The 21,465-nt window shown below is 42.4% G+C and overlaps 1 protein-coding gene across 5 annotated transcripts in view; it reads right to left on the reverse strand.

The window, feature by feature from the left end:
* The window catches only part of LOC108570106 (acetylcholine receptor subunit alpha-like 1), a 136,530-nt gene that overhangs the window by 4,405 nt on the left and 110,660 nt on the right, over positions 1 to 21,465 (reverse strand). The window contains exons 4-6 of one of the 5 annotated variants that reach the window (XM_017931900.1): positions 18,280 to 18,460; positions 9,653 to 10,240; positions 9,182 to 9,538 (exon numbers count right to left, since the gene is read on the reverse strand). In XM_017931900.1, coding sequence (XP_017787389.1) covers positions 9,182 to 9,538; positions 9,653 to 10,240; positions 18,280 to 18,460 — 1,126 coding nt within the window. Of the gene's footprint in view, positions 1 to 9,181; positions 10,241 to 18,279; positions 18,461 to 21,465 lie in introns of all 5 variants that reach the window. The other 4 variants (XM_017931899.1, XM_017931898.1, XM_017931897.1 and 1 more) reach the window with 4 other exon arrangements.

The following is a 21,465-nucleotide window of genomic DNA, read 5'->3' on the forward strand; positions in this document are numbered from 1 at the left end:
ACGTACGGAAAATTCGTTTCGGTCACTTTCCAGCCGCGCTTCGAATCTGCTCTCCGAATTTCCAGTTTGTGCCGTGATATTTTAAACAGATTTATTAATTCGACGAATCTATAGAATTCACGGATCTATTGATTTAGTCGAGCTGTTAACTGTTTTGAACTTTACTCGTTTTATCTTCTTTTTCTTAGAATTTTTCATATTTTCTGCGCTATTTCATCCTTTTCTTTTTTTTTAAACCTATCACCATCCCACAAATTGTAATAAAAAAAACATTTCAAAATAAAGACCGACTATTTTCAATATTCTTCAAGTAAAATATTGTTTTGAAAAGTTGTTGCAAGAAATAAACTATTTTCACGATTTAAAATAAAATAGACTACCTGCTATTTACACTTTAAAATAATATTCTTCCCAGCTCTGCCTACACAAAGATTTCAAGAGCTACTTGATTAACAAAGAGAAAGTATGAAAGCAAATAAAATTAATAAATAAATAAAATAAAGTAAGTAATTGAACAACAATAACGTGGACAATTTGAAAGGTAACAAAGTGAAGAAAGAAGAAGGATAACAAAATCGGTAACCAAATAAAGACCATATCAATGACTATTTTACCCAGAAAACATTTTACAATTCGCCAAAGACGTGTAGTACGCTGATCCAAATTTTAGTTATTTCCCCTTTTTACGAATTTAAGTAGAATATATCTGCGCTGGTCAGACAGGCACAGGCCACCGCTCTCAGACCACTCGAAACACAAAGTATGTACTTATGTTGTACGTAGGTCCACACAAACCGCGGTACAAAGTTCTTTCCCCCCCACGTGTATAGGTATAAGCCGCGTTTCCACTGTTGCAGTACGCGTGCATTGGCGTAGACACTAGGGGGGTCAAATACATTTGGCAGCGAACGGAACTCCGCCGCAGTGCGTTCTCGCGACAGATATTTCGCGTCGATAATTTATGAATGGTGCCGTGAGTTCCCGCGTCCCCGAGCACCGAGCCACCAGTTTGGCTCCTTCGAGGCAACCGGAAGTGGACGGTTGATGCGGCCAGCGCGCGGAAATCAAGGCATCTCCGGGATCGTGACTCGAAGATTGAATTTTGGCCTCGGATCGCCTTGGCTCCGGGCTTCGATGAAGATTCGTAGGAAGATACGCGGTGGATCGAGATAACTATGCGACAAACTGTACGACGGTATGCTCTTAGGGGACGGGTTTAGAAATTTTAGACTACGTTAAGCCGTAAGAGAGGATACGAAGATATTTGGCAACCGAAAGGCAAACTATCGCAGGCAACGTTGCAAGCTGAAAGTTTAAGTTTGCCGTAATTTAGAATTTTTTTAACTCGACACACTAACCTCTACACCTTCGTCGATGTTTACTTCAACCATGGCACATACGAGTATAACGAGTATAAAATGCATTCAGATATGATACGAGGAAACAAACATTTCAAATCGTAACGTTATCGATTTGTAAGACGAAAAAGACTTCATTTCTTAAGGGGTTAGGACACAGTAATATTTTGAAAAAATCGAAATTCTGTTTTTGTCTTAAGTAGCAGTTTCAAGTCTTGAGAACAGAATGCAAAAGGTTTTTCATGGAATCCAGGCTTAGATACAAATTATTTCTCTAAGTACCGTTTCGAGAGTGAATTCGTATACCTGTGTGCCGTGACGCGCCGATGCGCTTTTCAAAACGGTGTACAAGATATCTCGAGTTCTACCTTAGCAATTACATTCAAATTTTACAGTTACCTTTACTATAATATCTATTAGGCATTGACGATCGATTTTTTTACATTTTCCCATTATTTTGTGAAATATAAATAAAAAAGTTACAACTTTTTTACCGAAATTCAGTCGTTAAAAGTTAAATTTACAATATCTGCCATTTTGTCAATTTTCACAAAAATTGAAATGTGGGATCGTCAATGCCTAGAGAATATATCACAATTCGTGACATTTTTGGGACTCTGGATATAGTTAATTCGATTTGTAGAAATCCTGTACACCAGTTGGCCATCTGGAAGAAAAGATATTCCGAGCGAAGACGACGAAAGGCATGACAACAAATTACTTTGTAAATATTACAAGCATTTTTTTATAGTTCATGGTATAGTAAATTGAAATACAAAATTTTATATTAATCGATTATTCACTCTTTGCTGTACTGTCGTTTAAAACCCCTTAACAAAGTTCTAACAAACATTTAGCAAACATTTAATAAACTTTTTCTAACCATTTCCACGTATGGTCACTTTTTTAATACTAATAATCCACTGTGCGTCGTAAGTAAAATGGTGACGGGTTGCTTCTGACTCATCGTAAGATTTATTTTTGCCTATACATCAGAGAATCAATTTCTTTCGTCAGATTTAAACTTCAATTTATTACACTACATATCTCAGTAACTTAAAAAAGATGGTATTATTAATTAATGGTTGAATGACGTTTAACCCTTTGCGGTCCAAATAGTCCAGTTAGTTCGCATTCGTTTGGTCACTTTTCGGCAGTACCATGTACAGTAGTGCACACGTGAGCGTCCGCAGTTTTGCACACTTAAGCGTCCGTCGCTATCCCCACCAATTCTTGGAAATGGGACTTCGGAGTGAAGTTCGAGCGTGCCGTGTGAAACAAAGTATTCGATATCGACTCCTGAATGTGAACAACTGACACTTGATATATCGGTATCCCACTCAGACACATCTCCTCTCTTTTGTTTAGTTAAATTCGCAGAAGTCACCTCCCCACTTAAGCGTCCGCGGTCGGTCCCGACTGCGGACGCTTATGTGTGCACTACTGTAGTTTCCCTTTATTTCAATATTTCAACGCAATATTAGTTGTAAAATACTAAGTTTCAGTATAGAATGGTTTTTTATAATTTATCATTATACGATATCTGAAGGCAAAAATTCTTATGTCGAGTCTGACTCGACTTAGGACCGCAAAGGGTTAAAAAGGAATCGCCACAACAGCGATAAAACGAAATATAGCATCTCATATAAAAAAATAAACACGATAATGAAATTTTCTCCCCGCCACCACTCACGTAAAAAGTATTTAGGCACATCACAGTATATCTTCTTCCATATCATGCGAGCTTTGTATACAAGACTTTTCCATATTATTACAAACAACGGAAATATCACAGATGGACAAAGTTTCTGTATCACCCTGTATACATATTCCACGAACCTTCCACGCAAGCAAGTAATACGGGTCACAAATGACCCAGCTTCGTCGGTCAACGATTACAATGTTCGGAGACATTTCTTGTACCTCAGTGAAAGCATATTGAACCTAGGCTTCGTGTCGTCGACGTTAAACCGAAAACCCTCGTCTCTCGAAACTTTTATTCAATCATCTCGTACAAGATTGAGCTAAATTTTAAAGATTTCTCTTCTTTCCTTCCCCGTATTTTACTTAAAAAGTTGACAAATTTTTTCATCGAACGAATTAAACGGGTTTTTCTATGTAGGGCAAACCGTTGCTCGAATGTTTCGAAAAACTTATGACACTTGAGAAATTCTTCCACGTGTACCTCGCGAAAGTTACTGCGTGGGTGTGATCAATTAAATTTTAGCCGCGGAAAGTATAAAACACGTCCGTAATATCGGAAAAGTGGAGCGTGAGTGTAATAATAGCGGAGCGCTGCTCCGAGGGTCTCGTTAAAACAAAAACGATATTCCCCGACACTTTCTGGAGACACCGGCCGGCACCGCCCGCCCTCCCTTCGGCCGAATTATCATACTTTCGACTGTCGAACTTCCGGACGAACTTCGACACCAGGCCCGACCGTGTAACTATAAAGTGCGCTAAAAACTGCATCGGAGTTTCGTAACTTCCCGCGTCTCCTGGCCTTTCGCCCTGTCGAAACAGCTAAACTCCAACTTCCGCGCGACCCCGCTCGTTTCCTGACGAACTTCTTCCGCGGAATAACAGGTACGAAGGACAACTTTCGCGATCCTAGACTTTCCATCATCGGTCTTCGATGCCTTCGGCTACGAAAATGAAGCATTCTTTATGCATGTTTTCTTTCGCTTAAGTGTCGAGTATTAAACATCCGTGGAGTGGTTCATAATTAGGTCATAGTTGCACTGGAAACGAATGGATTTTTTCGTGACAAAGTGGGCAGTATTTCGAAGAGAAAGTGTTGTAGTGTTCTTTAAGTGGTTAGACTACCCTTGGGGCCTGAAAATCATACCCAACTTTGGTATTTCTTTTTAAGAGAATAATTGACTAGTTAACTGTTTATAAGGGCTTTGTTATAATATAAAAGTATTTTCTTGTTTAATTTCGTGTTATCCCTTACTGCCACACGGTTTGGCTTAGAAGAAAATACCAAAAATTTTCATCGTCTACTTGCCAATTACTAAAGAAGTACGTAGAATTTTTCAAAAATATCGAGTTTTATAGAAATGGTGAACATATGAAGAATCGCATTTTTTCCCTAAAATTGTAGTATAAAAATGTTTCCAATATATAACAAAAATCCTATGCACTTCTTCACACTATGTAACAAAGAGTATTTTGCGAAAATTTCAAGTCAATCGGATGAAAACTGTAGAAGTTATGGACCATACCGACCTTAAAAACGTAATTCTGAGAAAAGCGCGTTTGAAGTTTCGATTACTTCGTTAAATCGACTCTAATGGCATAAAACCATCGAAATCATACATTAAAGCTATCTAGATTAGATTTTTAATAGTATAAACTAACAATCTGAGCAAAAAGAAAATTAAATTTTTTCAAAAGTCAAGGTTGGTCTAACTCCTTAACTTAGTAATTTTTATTCCGCAGACTTCGATCTATCCGGTAATTTCAATAATTTCGACTTCTTTGTACCAAGTTGTCCCCTAAATGCCCTAGAATAGAGTGAAGATTTTCCATTGGGACCAGCGAATAAACTCGATACAGTACGGATCCGTGAAAGTGTGTCACGTCGCTCGTTCCGCACAAATATGAAATAGGAAGCATAAATTCGTTCGAATTTACGGCCGGCCCGGACAAATGTCTCAACTTCGGAACGCGTTCCCTGAACGGGGACCACGTCAACGTCAAAACCAATTTCCCAAGTTTTATATCCACGGAACTTCGCTGCATGGCCGACTCGAGCGATTCTAAGAAACTTCCCGCGAGAACGTGTACGCAATCGCCGTCGGTACGCCTGTAATTTTTCGAAAATTTCACCGAACGCTGTACTCGTACTCGATAACTCCTCTACCTATAAAATGAACAGGAAGCTTCGACGTGCTGCTGGCTGATGTAAAAGGGTTGATGAAAAATTTTACGAAAAAGGAGTTAATGCTCTTCAATCGACTGGGAACTTTCAGTGGAACGGTCCGTCATAAGTCAGACGGCGGCCGAAAAACTTTCTGTACGAAAGGGGCGAAAGAAAAGTTTGTGAATTTTTCTACGAAAATTTCAAACTACCCTTTCTATTGTACGATATAAAGGATAAACGAATTCAAATTCGAGAAAATTTTTATCGACCATCCCAGTGACTGATTTCATGGTACATATGCTGCAAAGGATCGAAGATTTTTCTCTTCTGTAAAGTATCCTGTACCGGAGTACCTCTTTCATTTTACCGGAGTATTTCTTCAACTCTAACAAAGCAGAAAAAAATAGCCTCGATTCTTAAACTATTTCCCCCCACAACCAACCACGATCCTCTGCTTTCAATTACACAGTAGAAAATCCCCGTGCCTGGCCAGCCACGCGTTTCTCACGATCCCTTCACAGGCTTTCCTTACCAACCAGAGACATGAACACGTCGAGAAGTTTAACAGGTTGCCTTGGAGACGCTTGCCCGCCAGAAGATTGATGGGGAACGATCGCGACCGACTTTTGATCAGCTTATCGAGACTCCTCCTCTATTCCTCTCACTCAGGTACCTTCGTGACAACGTGTCAAGTCTTTGCTTCAAGTCAAAGTGAACGTAGAGCCCGTTAACTTGTCTAGGACGCTACAGAACACAAGATAGAACACGGTAAAGGAGTTAGTTTGACTCATAATGCGCTAACTAGCTAGGCTGACATTTATTCTTATAGGGTTTGATGGCTTCCGTGAGCGAGACTGGCCAGGTGTAACTTAAAATAAAATATACATATGTAACAGAAAATGAAAGGCGACCAACTAAACTTTATACAACTTTACACAAGACTTTATTACATATTGTGGGATCAGGGCCTGCATATCTATCAAGAGGATCAATAACAGCCAGGAAATTAATTCTAATGCGTTCTTTCGTTCGACTATACGCTTAAGGTATTTGGGTCAAAAAGGACCCAATTTTCATTACCAGCACGCTTATTAACCCTCGCACAGCCAATGCTGGGTCACTTTTGACCCATGTTTTAAGCATAGCGAAGAGGCGGCAACGTCTGCCCGTTCGCTTGGCTCAATCCTATCGCTGTAACATAAACAAACGACTGCGTGGAGAGTTCTAACGTCTTTAGCCAGATAGTATTGAATACAACAGCGAGAAGAAAAGATCGAAGAAGCTAAATAACAGCATAAATATGTTCGATTTGGGTCAAAAAGGACCCAATTTTCATTACCAGCACGCTTATTAACCCTCGCACAGCCAATGCCGGGTCAATTTTGACCCATGTTTTAAGCATAGCGAAGAGGCGGCAACGTCTGCCCGTTCGCTTGGCTCAATCTTATCGTTGTAACATAAACAAACGACTGCGTGGAGAGTTTTAACGTCTTTAGCCAGACAGTATTGAATACAACAGCGAGAAGAAAAGATCGAAGAAGCTAAATAACAGCATAAATATGTTCGAGATGCTACAAATTCATAGGAAATGATACCAAATACAGTTCAAAATGTGTAACATGCTTAAGACATATGTATATGTTCACAATATACGATAAAAAAAAATACAATTTTATGTACACAATGTACATAAACAAAGTAAATAATATATTCATAAAACATTAATATTTTCTGTTCTAAGATTTTTTGTTATAAAATGATATTTATTACCTGAAGATTAGTTTTGAAATACGTATAGTAAAAATTCCAGTATGGGTCAAAAGAGATCCGGTGTTGGGATTCCGAGTCACTGTTTTCGGTCGGCTGTTCCAGGGTTAAGGGAACATAAACGAGTATATGAATAACAATTTCGTTAAATTTTTTCGACAACAGCAAAAGTTATTTGAAGGCCGCATTAGTGTGAAAAGGGCGCCTTGGCTATAGGCATAAAGTTCCGGCTTATTCGGAGGTCGCAGGTTCAATTTTCGTTTAGTCCCTCAAATTTTTTCTCCGCTCCCATACTATTATCTCTGAAACCCACACCGAGTCTTCCACGCTGACTTACTACACTGATTTTTCCACGCTGACTTTTCCTTCTCTATTACTATTTTCCTTTCATTCTACGCAGACGGCACAGTATTTTCTCTTTCAACGAATGGTACACATGTCTCTATTATTATCGACTTTCTAATCATTCTTTTGTTTCGATCCGCGGTTAGGTACAGCCAGAACGGGATCACGGAAATTTAATTAAAACCCTGGTCAACCGAGGATGAATGATGCATTCATTGGAATCTGATGCACGTGAACCGATTTCGAGATCGCAGGGTCAAATGGAAAATGAGCGTTCACAGGTAACGACCGGTTATGCGGCTGAATACGAGCACAGTGAATACCGATTGATCCGCGGAACGAGAGACCAAGCGTAATTCGTGGCACGGTTTCAAGATACTTGACACAATCCCCATGCAGCTTGGGACAAATGCCTCCGTTAAAATTAACGTTCATGCATGATACTGTAATGGCTAATTCTTGGTAAATGAAACGCAATATGTACGAACAAATGATCCATTATTTCGAAATAATTCGAGCTTGAGAAAACAAGAATTGCAACAATTTCAAATCACCTTTCTACGTATTGTACAAGTCTAAATCTTAATTATCTGTTGGCTACATCGAGGGTCTCGCGACAGACACCTTTGACGAAGCCGAAAACTTTGTACTGTTTAATTAACTGTACGTCTAATCTCAAATCCCGAACATTCTCGTCGCTGGAATCGAAATAGGATCAAATCGGAAAAATTCCGAATTCCCAGAGTGAAACGAGTTTAATTTCCAAGTTCAAACGAAAGCGGAAAGCGACAAGAATGACGTACAAATCGAACAGCATTCGGAAACTAAAGCTATTAACAGCAATCGGATTCTGAGGTGTTCCTGGCTGATTAATACGATCTGATACTACTCCGCCTCCGGCCTATCAGCTTATTCGAACCACGCGATTCCTGCCACTGACGATTCGTTATAATTGGCCTTCGTTGAACCGAGCCTGCCACTGGTAATCACGGCTCGACTCTCGTCGTGTGATTTGCACGCTCCATTACCGATACCGTCACGCGGATTACTCGTAAAGATTAAAGAGCATTCCTGGATCGGCCAGGAGATCAATATACATCCCGATGATCAGCCGGATTCCGCTCGATATTCTTTCCACGGCCTCGCGAATAGACCAGAGATTTTACTATTTCACGCGCCCACTTTGTGGATAGAGTATCGATCTCTCTATCGGAGTGTACTCACCGTCGCGTGTGATACTTTGACGAGGGTTTTGTCTAGGGCTTTCTGAGCCAGCAGTCATTGAATAAAGATATGTAGGAGATTATCCGACGCTCCGGTACTATTGGGACAGACTAACTGGCGAAATACAACCTCTGACCTGAGCCTAACAGTTCTTCGTGTCTGAGCTAGGTAGCTTGGCCTGCCTTACCGACATTTCTACCAGATGTCCCGGGATGAAACGTTCGCTTCCTCTTCGAAAAAGGGAAGAATTTCTTTCCTCCGAGGAAACCGTCGCAAGATCTAGGGCAGAACCGCTCGCCAAGTTGCTGTGTGTGAAGTGGTCAGACAAACTCGAGCACGGAGCGATATTTGAGCAGTAGGCTACTGCCTACTTGAGCAAAGATTCTGTAGTGGGACATTGTATGAACGTCGTAGTGATCGCTCGACCTAAGAGTGAGAACTACGCTTCGAAGATAGGCTCCGCTGGGGAAAAATGTAACCGATGGTACTCCTTTTACGACTGTTGACGTCATTTGCCCCGACTCTGCTCGCAGGGTAAGAAAGAGCGCTGTTGCTCGCGAGAATGGCTGCCCGAGCAGCGTTTACCTAGGGAAAATGAAGAATAAAGAATGGTACTCACGCTCTCAAACTTGTCCTTATTCTTGGCGTGCTGCGCGATGAACCGGGCGTCGTCGATGGTCTTCTCGATCTCGCGAACCAACGGCTTCTCGAAGGTGGGGCTGACGTCCTCGTGAACGTACGCTGGGCTGGCCGGGCCGAAGAGGTCGTCGTCAGCCCCGGGCAGTGGCAGCGAGGGTAGCGGCTCCTCGAAACATGGCGCGACTGGCCCGACGGTGGCCACAGCACCAAGATCGTACCTGGTCGCTGACGGTGGCAAGCCGTGCGCAGGTATCTCGTACTCCCCGCTGAACCTCTTGCCGTAGTACGAGTCGTACTTATCAGTCTCTTGTACATGGAACACATCGGTGAGCATGCCCTCGGCCGGTTTCCCATTGGTCGCCTCGACGTCCTCGTCGTCGTCGTCGTCGTCGTCCTCGTCCATCGGCTCACCGTCGGCCGTCACACCAGCGACACCTACGCCGTTCCTAACCTCGTCATCGTCATCGTCCTCCTCCTCATCGTCGTCCTTCTTCGGCCTCTCGATCAGAAGGAAACGCGGCAACACTTGTATGAACACCACACGCACCCATTTGGCCATACGATGGGTGACAGGGGAGCGAAAGTTCACGTTCAACACGGCTATCGTCACCACCACGGACAACGTGACAAGTACCATCGTGAACAGGAGGTACTTGCCGAGCAACGGTACCGTTAACGACGTGGGCGGTATGATCTCGGCCAACAGTAGGAAGAACACCGTCAACGACAGCAGTATAGAGATCGACAGGGAGACCTTCTCACCGCTGTCGCTCGGCAGGTAGAACACCAGCACCGAGAGAAAAGATATGCCCACGCACGGTATGATCAGGTTCACCGTGTAGAAGAGGGTCTTGCGGCGCAGGGTGATATTGAACACGATATCTGGGTAGGGCTCCTCGCAGCATATGTAGAACGCCTCGTTCCTCACGGCAGGCACTTTTATGATGTCCCACTCGACGGAAATATAGTAGTCGGTCAGGTCGATCCCGACCTCGATGCGGTTCGACTCTTCGGTCTGGGCCAGGTGTCGTAAGTCGACCTGTCAACAACATCATTACACATACCCAACTGAGTTTATTGTTATTTTAAAACAAACACGAACACCTGACAAACGTATAAATTAACGATATTGCGAATGGGTTTCTTATTAATTCGAAATCTCCGACATTGTTATCGTCGTTGTTTCCCTTTAACGAGTGTTACCGGTAAATTTAGGGGATCGCCTATTTAATCCTGTCTATCGTAACCCGGAATCAGCCCGTTCGAGTAAATTATCCAACTAGCGAGAGAACGGTAATTGGTTCGTTTAAAGATTATCACGGCACAGTGTACCATCTAATTGAGGTTCTAGATAAGGAGCATTACTCGAAACGAGCCATTTGACACAGGGTTACGTGTACCTTTGCGCGTGTACGTGCCTGAGAGTGAAACGAAGATACAGGTTGATGAATAATAAAGGGTGAAACGTCGGTTAACTCGGTAAACCTTGGAATCTTTTTTTCCAGGGGAAAATAAAAGAAGAAGGACGACTATTCCTGCGTTGCTTTATCATTCGAGAATCACCCTGTAAGGTCTTTCCAGGACCCTCTGTACCGTGGAATATCCTTACAATTCCATTTTCCGCTGGCGGATCCAATTGTTTAAAAAAGAAGGAAACAGAGGAAGGGAAGAAGGAAGGATCAGCGGAGAAGAAAAGTCCGGAGAACGAAAGAAATTGGATACCTCTAATGGCGGCGGATGGCAGGCTTGGAGAAGTCGAATCTGAGACCGGGGAATAAACTCCGCAGAGCGAAGCCAAATCTCTTTGCCATCGAACTTCCTGCCGCTAGCTAGGCGCCCCTTGATCCCCTCTGGACCACTTCAGAGATCTTCCGATAGCTTCACGAGGAGATCGCCCAGCGTTAACCGCACCCCTTTCCTACCTTCTTCCCTTCGTTCGCTTGCTTCTTTCTCTAGCGATTGGTTAGACAACACGAAGGTTGCCTCGGAAGTGTACCGACGAAGTCAAGAATGAAGGATGGGAGTTTCTGAACAAGACCATATTTTCCGATCTTTCCTATGGCTCACGAACCTTTTTAGCAATTATTGTTTAGCTCATAAGCAATATCAATAGGTGAATTAACGTAGCAGTCTCTGTAGAAGATATTGCGACACTGACAACTGTCACTCGTGTTGATTGACATTACCTAAGGATTGTCTTGACAATATTCGCCTTATTTTCGGATCTTTCCTTTGGTAGGATCTAGCTCACAATCTATTTCACAAGCAACGGAGATTGTCTTGAAAGAGCACACTGACGAAGTCAAAAATGAAGGATGGGAGTTTCTGAAGTAGAGGAAGACCTTATTTTCCGATTTTTCCTTTGGGAGGATCATGAACGTTTTTACCAATTATTGTCTAACTCGCAATATCAAGAGTAGTTTCTGTAAAAGCATAATATTGCGACACCGATAACTGTCGCTCATGAAGATTGACGTCAGTAAGGGATCGTCTTGACGATCTTCACCGTCTCCTGAAGGACTTGTTGAGCCACGATTGACCGCCTCGAAGGAAATAAGGAAAACGACGCCATCGATACGACCAAGTAGGTCGAGCTCCCACTCCATGTCCCGTACACTTCCTTTGTCGAGTAACGAGCTATAGACTAGCCTAGCCATTAGATCCAGGAGTCGAAGAAAAATACACGGAAGAAAGTGGGCAGATTTAAAAGAAATTCTTCTAATAATTCCACCAGCTTTGTGTAGAAAATCGTGTACGGAATTTTGGATCCACGGGAAAAATGATATCGAACCGCGCTTCCTACAAGTTACTCTCTGTCCGGATGTTCATATCTTGCCAGACGTCGAATGCTATTTGCACGTGTACGGAATGGATCGATAGTTTCCTCTACTTGGAGTATTTGCGCCATTCAGCGGCAGAAACAGAAGCGTAATGCACTTAGCGGCGGCGTTTATGAGCGGACGTGTTCCTTTTCGATAAAATTCCAACGTCTATGCTTGCGGATCTCTGGATACCGAACAGAAGGCGCCAAACGAACGCATCGTTTCTGCTCCTTTCTGCCAAAATAAAATTCTTCCTTCGGTTCAAGCCTAATTACACAACTGACTTCCATCTCACGAAGAAATGCGAGATATTTTCAATTACAGCTCATTCTTTCGAACAAATTCTTCAGGATCACATAAATCTACGTGGCTGCTAACGTTACCGTTAGTGCAACGAACTGATCGCGATATCTCTCCGCTGACCAAATAGATTACGAGGTCAGACAAAGTCGAAGCTGGAATCGAAACGTGGAAACAGAAAAGCCACGGCTAGTAGGAATATCTTGGCCAGCAATGGACGCTCGCCGGAACGGTTTATCGTTTCAGACACGGGATTTATTCCCGCAACGGTTGTTCAGCGGTGAAATCCAGGGACAGCTGGATTTGTTGGCCTGGGATAAATCTGTTCGTACAAGGGAAGGTCCCTTGGTCATCGGGCGACCGCGGTAAGTATTTCGAACCGGCTGAAACCTTTGTCATCTTTCACTAGCGAGAAATTATTCTTTATTTCTTCGTCTGGAAGTCCGCAAGTCTGTAGAAGCGAGGAAAATATTGGGAAACACTTGCAAATCGATCGTGTACGAAGATCTTCCGCTGTGAAAGGGTTAAATCTCTCTTTTGAAGAGACAGACGATGGATTTTCTTGGGATACTTTTCCTTCCTTGTCTTCACTGATAAATTCAGCGGTTGACAATTTTTATTTCATTCGCGATGATATCGACGATGATTCTCACGTGGTTAAACGCGGGGAACGGAGGGGAAAAAGGCGAGGGAAGGTGCACGCAGCCGTCAACAGGCGAGAAAGTTTCGCTAGAGTCCGGGGGGGAAATGCCGACGAAGCGAGAAGACTTGTCAAAAGCGGGACCGATGAATCATGACGTTTTGCCGATGCCTGGCTCCGTGTACCAGTCGAGTATTGAGAGATTACACGTCTATATGGGCGAACGGGGGCGTGAAATATTTCTCACGGGAGATGCGCCGCCATTTTCGGCTGCTCGAGGTGTTTGAAACACCTCCGGATGCTTCAAAGGCGTGAAAGCTGCTCTAAGTGGAGTCGATAAATCTTTATGCAACGTGAACAATCGAAATTTTCACCAACGATAATTCCAATCCGGTTCGTTCTGAAATTTCATCGAGTCAAGAACGAGGAAAAAGTGAAAAGTGAAAATCGTAAAAATCCCCAAGACTACACTGGAAGGTTCTTAAGTCCTCACCAAGTGAAATTCGAAAGAGAACACACACACACACACATACGTACGGAGATAGAAAGGGCTTTTACAACAGACTCTTCGAAATGGAATCGATGAGTCGTGGCGTTTTATTGACGTCTGTTAGCACGTACCGCCTGTATCGAGAGATAGTCGAAAGAACGCAAGCGATATTCTCGTCTGAGAGAGGAGGAACAGCTCTAGAAAAGGGGGAAGAAAGCTGCCAGAGGTAATCGATGGTTCGCGACGTTTCATCGAAAACCGCTTGTCTTCCCTCCTCCTATTTCTCCACGCATCCTTCTCCTGGCACAAGCTACGTATAGTCATTTGAAAAAGGAGAAAACCTCCAATCATCCGGATGATCCTGATCGATTCCTCGAGAGGAACATCATGACGGTCAATCAATTGAATGGTAACACGGTTGGTTCTTCGCGAGAGGCAGAGAAGACGGTCGATTGCTTGGAAGAGATAAACGTGAGTCGTAAGACGCTGCTGACGCGAACTGTACTCCTTCGTGTAAACTTTCTTTCACCAAGAATGAATTCTATACACCGTTGGAAACCTTTGACGATCCATTGTTCCCAAAGCTTCCTGGATACCTCTTAGTTACCTCTTTCTCTACCAAGTTCAGACGCTTTCCCGTTATTCTACAGAGCTTTATCAAGAGGATAACGCTGATACTGATAATGACTGCGAAAGTTAACGTCGAGACTTGAAAACTAACCGACACTACCCCTACTCCTCGCCTGCAAACGAACCGGCTGAAGTTTCTCTCTCTCTGGGTAACTCGAAAGGGAAGGCAACCTGGGGATGCAAATTGAAAGATACTAAAAAAGAGTTTCTAAAGATCCTCGCAGGAGGTGAAGATAGGAAAAATGTTGTCACGGGTCGTGAATGGAGAGAACGAGCGTCTCTTAGCTAGCAATAGAGTGTTAAAGCGTAAAAGGAAGAGTGTTTGGACAAAGTGCTTGAGATTACGACGGTACGTGACTGTCAAATAGTTCGAAAGGATGTGGAACATGAAATTTTCAGGAATATCTAAACGTAATTAGACTACGTTCGAAGTACGGAAAGTTTGCAAAAGGGTATAATGAGTTTCAGCAACTTCACGTAAAGATTGCCAGATGCTGGAAAGACGATGACAATCGAGAAGGAGAAAATAGGCTGACACGTTCACACGTGGTTCCACGAGAGGCACTTTTTACCACGCACAATTTAGCGAGAAAGAACGGTAAGCGACCGGTGGTTAAGTAATTCATCGAAGATTTGCGGTGGCTCTGCAGCGGCATGAATTATTCCACATGATGAAACACACAGAGCACTCGAGCCGCTTTAGAATCCGGAAGCTCGGGGGATTCATGGCGGTGCGGAATGAAAGAAAAACACTCGGGAATAGAACTGTCAGCGTGACTTCTAACGTAATAAATAGTTTAGACGCGACGTGAAAAGTTCAACCGGCGATTTCTTCTACCCCCGCAGCCCCGCCCGGCAAATTCTACGAGTATCGGTGAAAGAAGGGTGAGGCTGGTGGATTGGAGCTTCCGGATTCTCCTGACGATCGATTCACCCCGCCTGATCTCCTCCGCTGAGTCGAATTAACCCTTTAACCGATGGATGGAAGTGAACCAGTCATTTGAAACTGCCTCCTCTCGTTTGTCAGTCAACTGATTATTTGTTAGGTCGTTCGGAATGTTCTGGCGAATTTAAACAATCATAACTCCGTCAAAAGTTATGCAAAATAAGAGCCACTGCAATCGATACACCTTGCTCAACGTTTCAGTAATTTATTTATGTCATCTACAAAACACAGGCTGGACAAAGAGAATGGATAAGTGGGTTTCACACGAGTTGTTCGATAATCAGTGAATGCTTCGTGCCTTCATTTGCTCTTCCCATATTCTAAGGAACAGTAAAGAATTGCAACTGCGATGAAAATTGGGTATTTTATGATAATTGAAAAAGATCTGAGCAGTGGTTGGACCTAGACACTTTCCAAAACCTAGAGCACATCCGAAAAAGATAATCTGTTTGGTGGTCTATTGACGGAGTTATTCCAGCGTCATTTTTTGAGAAAGAGAGAAACTATTACGGCGAACATGTACTGCAATGAATTTAGCGAAATGTGTCGAAAACCGTCAGTTATCCGTCCAACACTAATCAACAGAAAAGGTCTGATTCTTTTGCACGATAACACTCGACCGTATCCTATCATTAATTACAGTGCAAAAATTAAACGATCTGGGACATGAGACTGTACAATATCCATTCTATTCTTCAGACCTTTCTCCAACAGATTCTCATCTGTATCAAACATTTTGACGATTTTATCAAGAAGAAAGCATTTCGAAATGAACGCGATACGGAACAATATGCCTTTGTACATTCTTTCATATTTTCTTATCGATCGTAACGATTCTTATTTTGAATGAATATGTCAACTTTTGCCGGAGTTACGATTATTTCAACTCAAACGACGAAATTCGACAAAACTTTCCCAAGGACCTAATCATCGGGTATTTTTAGAATCTGATGAAAAAATGCCTCGACAAAAGGTAACATGTATACGATTGGTCAGAATGATATATGCGATTTTCCATCAGCGAAGAATCCTATTGAAAGATCGAACTCCCATATGAAACGTGTGATTCGAGGAAACCAGCGGTACACCGTCACAAGTAGAAAAATATGATTTGATGTACACGGTGACCTGTTGAAAAATATTTCATCGGAAAGAAACCGAGGACGTGATCAGATTTAAAATTTGATCGGTCTCTTAAGGAATACTTTATTAGACCGTGAGTGGAGGAGCCGGTCCAAAATATGACCTAATGGGATTATACGTGATCAGACTGGTAATGCAATTACAAGCTATTGGAACATTGAAAAATCCCATCAAATTACGGGACTGCGGACAAGAAGAAGAAGATAAAGTTTCGAGAATATTATTTGGTGCAACCACGAGGGAAGGAAGATTGAAATATAAATGTAATAAATCCATCGGATAGAGGGAGGCACGTACACGTTGACATCGCGAGAAAAGCTCGCGTTCTAAGGAGGACTCGGTCGACGTTCCATCGGTGCGTTCTTGCATATCTTGGTCGCATTGTAGCCGTGGCTCGCCAACCTCAGCATTCTCTCCTACCTCGCTCTTCTGCATCCTCTTTTTCCAACCAAGCCACGACCACAACAACGAAATTTCTTCGTTGTTTGTGTCTCCTTCGTTACTCGATTATTCTCCTCGTTATTTCCTCACGCAAGTCTATCTCGCGTGTAAAATTACTCGGGAATGTAATTCTTCGCGGATAAATTCGATAAAAATTACTCTTCGCTCGTTTTACGAACTGTTCTTCAACGCTTCTTACTCGCCGTTATGCAGATTCCTTCGCGACGGTAAAATGCATAAAACCGCGCTAGATGTTTTGCCGAACTACCGGCGGCAGCCAATTCTACTTTGACGTTGTGAAATTTTTTCCCAGGCACCGCCGTGGTGAGAGTTTCTAGCGATTCGAAAGGAAAGGACGACGCTTTTATTTAGCATAAAATTTTATTCATGTTCGCGCTACGATAGCCGCCCAGGTGGCACGCGTGAAAATTTCCTCGCAAAATGTTTAATGCAGAAAAATAAAGGGGGACAGCAGGAGGAGAGGAGGGGAGAAACTGTTGTGGCACCGGGAATTTTGATGGGTTGTTCGATTTTACGAAAACGATGCATCATAACGGGTGTAGTCAAAGCGAATAAAAAGCTTGCGGATGAAAAAAAAAAAGAGAGAGAGAAAAAGGAATATAGGAAACAACAACGTTACGTAACGCGTGCATTGTCGTGCATCGTTTACGAGCGTCGCGAGCGAAAAAGGAAAAAAGGGCGCCCCCCAAAAAAAAGAAACAAAACGAAGAAAAATATTTCGCGGATATATAAATGGAACGTCGATGTTCCGGTGATTTTCGTTTATCTCGAATGCTCCCGCGGCGTGAGTTATGCGCTCGATGATAAGTTCGCCGATGCGCTAAAAGGGTTGCATCACCCTCATTCGTGATAAAAGATGGATCACCCTTTCGAGACGAGTTGTTTTTTTTTCGCAGATGCACCTTTCTACAGTTTTTCCCTTTTTACTTCTACTTATAGAAGCGTTTCAAAAAATTTGAAACTTTGCGAGAACGTGGTTCGAGTGACGCTAATTACGAAACTATGCTTTGTTTCGGTAATAAAACGGTCCTGGGCGTGAAAGCACACCCTCCGAGGAAATTGTGAATTTTCGTAGTGTCGTGAATATTTAGGAAACCGTGAAAAATATGAAAAGAAAGTTGCGTTCGACGTTGTGTGGTCTTTGATGACAAACATTCTGGTGGTAAAGAATTTTAGAAACACATTTGGTTCAAAAGCATTAAGAGTAGGGAGGGTAAATTTTGAAAAAATACTTTTGCACCGCCAGTAAAATCACACAACTTCGAATTTCACTTTTTTTTCCATATCTTGCACGGTATCGTAAGTATTCACGATAATAAGAGAACTAAGGGACCGTTTCTTTGCCGAAACAGAAAATGGTTTCGTTATTAGCGTCGCTTGGACTACGTTTCTACGAAGTTTCGAATTTTTCTGAATTTTCAGTTTACCCAACGTCCTTCTTAGTTGCCCATGAATTGTTCCTCAGTATGAATAATTGTTCGTTAAACGTGATTCTTAATGTAAATCAAGAGGTGCAAATAATGTAATAGTTAGGTTGTCAGACAATTCTGAGTTATGACCGTAGTACATTTTTTTACTCGGAATTTCACGAGAATGATTAATTAACTAAATTACGATGAATTATCGTGCGAATCTTATTACTCACCGTGTACCCGTCGTAAGTCCACGAACCAAACTTCATGAAGCAAGTCTGCTCGTCAAAGGGGAAGTACTCCACGTTGATCTCGCAAAATGATTTATAGATCGCCGGAGGTTTCCACATGACCTTCCCCGTATGGTTCAAAATTGCCTTGGTCATAATGGTCACCTCATAGTTGCCATCGGCGCTGAAAACAAAATTAATGTCCAGGCTGATTTATGTTCCGTTTTTCTTTCGTGCCTCTTTAGAAATAAGTAGTTTCAGTATGGAATCGCGTCCTATCGTGCGTTAATTAATCACCCTACGTTTACGCTAATCAACATTTCTGCAACAATTGTGCCCGATGGCACAGCTAACCGGCCAGTAAAACCGTAAACCAATAGAACGCTCCTTTCAACTCCGAAATAAATTCCTGCCCTGCCATAAACTCGGTCCAAGATGCAATCCATATCCCTCCAGTTTTCAAGCTTTTTTCAACGAGTTCAATACTGTGACATTACTAACCCCCGACTTCGCCCTCAGCTCTGCCCGCGGGCATTGACGGGCGCCCTTGCCCGCCTGAAGCCCTGCTGTATACGGCCCTGGCTCCCGCTACATCAAGCTGTGCCGCCGCTTGATGGTTTAATTTACGAGCTCCCTATGTTTGTTCCACCGACTATCGTCGTGAACGCAATGGTTGGTACCTACTCTTCGCATTTATGGTTAAATAAAATCGCGTCGTGGGTCGTGCATCGTACAAAAAATCGGTTAATACAATTTATCGATACACCGAAGATAAAATAAGAGATAATTCTGGAGATAAACAGGAAAAAGGAAGCAAGAAAGTACACGCTCTAGAGTCTAGAGCTACGATACCGGAAAAACAGCGCTCTAGGGGAATAAACTTGACGGGATAATGCGGCTGGATTTCAAATATAATACCTGCTGCCGTTGTAGCTGCAACTGCACTTGTTGCGCTATTTTCACACACGACCGTTCGCTTTTAATATTAGCCGCGTTCTCAATTACCCCTCTACACAATTCCTCGTTCGTTCGCCATGTTACAGCAGAATCGCACACAATTCTTCGGTTTTCCTCGAACGAGAACAGCTTACTTATTTATCTACAATAGCCAAGATTAAATGCATTCTATATCTCTGAACGTATCATAATGCTAGGTCTTATTCTGCCAGTAACACATGTTTGAAGAAAAAGCACTGCAACTTGCAATAAACTTCTGGTCTCAATTTCGAAAACGAATTAGTATATTTAGTAAAAATTCGGGTAATATTAAAATCTGCACACGTTTCTGTACTAACATTTGAAGATACAAGAATTTATTTATTAAAGCTCTCTGAAATTGTCTGTTGATCTGACTTGCTCCCAGTCCTTGAGAAAACCTCCCCTTTTCCTATCAGTATCGAATACCTACCCTCGCTCGCTTTCCTCTTAGACTCCGCGTAACGGTAAACAGCTTTTCCGAAAAATATCAGAAGTTTCGCATTTTTCTTACATTATCTATAATTGGCAAGATTAATATTTATATCTCTGAATGCATCATAGGGACGTTACGCGATATCGATCACTATTTCTGTCGTCGTATAGCACGTTTCGTAGTTCAATAAATTCTCAGCGATAGAAGTAAGCGGTGGAAATATGGAAAATCAGCGGGAAAACCGCGTTTGAATCTTAATATGCAGTCGGCCAGGTGGCAGGAGCGCGTGGATCGCTTCGAGGATGAATGAACGCTGCTGGGAATTGAGGTTGCACACGTGCACCGGCGGAATAAAGCCGCGCGACCGACCCCGGCTTTTTATCGCGTCGAGCGCCGCCTGAAAAATGTATGGTCGACGAAAGAGAGGTGTAAACGAATTGTCTCGTTACGCGCCGATAACCTTATCACCCGGTCCGCCTGTTATCGGCTGATCCGCCTCTTCCACCCCTCCGTACTCCGCCAGCTGACAACTCGAGGAACTCTGCAGCTGTCTAGACTGATGGATCTCTGTTCGAATTCATACAACAGTCGAATTTTATCGCTTAATTAAGGATTTCACGGTACAAACGATAGAAACTATTCGATAAATTCGTCAAAGAGAAAGTTCGAAGTAAAATGCTTTAAGGGTGCATTCTGGTTTTCCGTCTCTTCAAGTCTCCATTACCGATTTTACACTGTCGAAAGATAAATACAGGCACAAACTGAAAAAAAAATGATTTGAAAGATTTAGAGGACAGTGAAACGTTAAAATTTATAACTGGCCACCTCGAAGTCCTGATTTAAACATCATCGAACATGTTTGGGAATATTTGGACAGAGCACGACGAAAAATTGAACCAAAAAATGCAGATGAACTGTTTGAGATATTACGAACAGAATGGCAAAGAATTGCAATTCAAGTCATTAAAAAATTATACGAAAGCTGTACCAGAAAAGTCAACGCTACCATTAAGGCGAAAGGAGGCCATAAAAGTATTAAAGTTTCCATCAAATTTATAACATTTTTCTATCATTTTTAATAGTACACTGTAAAATAATATTAGCACAATAAAATACATATGCTCAACTTAAATTTGTGTACGTTCTTTAACGGTAAAAACGAAAATTTGTAATATAACGTAGGTGGCCTAAGACTTTTGCACAGTACTGTATCTGCAAAGCATCGATATTGTCACTTTCTTTCGTCGCGTAGGAAAGAAATTATGAAATCGACTGAAAAATTGACCACCTAAACCTAAATACCTCGTTAATATCGTCCACAAACTCTACAAAAAGGTCCTCAAAGCTACAAGTTCACGACACTTGCAGTAAATGAATGAAATGTACGAGGAAATGCATCGTGAGGAAAGCAAATATGTACACGCATTCTCAGAAAAAGCATCGATAAGTAACGGTAGCCATTTTAGGCTGCAATGCCATAGTGAGGCAAGATGTGACACCCTTTGATCCACCACTAGGAAGCCCAGATCTAGGAATCGTTTACGACACTTGCGATTTATTATATTTAAAAGTAATTCTATCATAGAGATCTCCTCTTACAGAAATTTCTTCGGGAAATATTAATGAAACGTGTATTTTCCTGTTGTATAAACGACACAAGACGCACTACTGTGCACAGAGACAAAATTGTACAGAACGGTGAAAATAGTTCTGCACGCTCGATTCCCACGTAATCCGCTTTGAAGACACGCGCAAGCGGATTTGCAGTGTTTAACATC

Source organism: Habropoda laboriosa, unplaced genomic scaffold (assembly GCF_001263275.1).
Source record: "Habropoda laboriosa isolate 0110345459 unplaced genomic scaffold, ASM126327v1 scaffold9, whole genome shotgun sequence".
Taxonomy (NCBI): Eukaryota; Metazoa; Arthropoda; class Insecta; order Hymenoptera; family Apidae; genus Habropoda; species Habropoda laboriosa.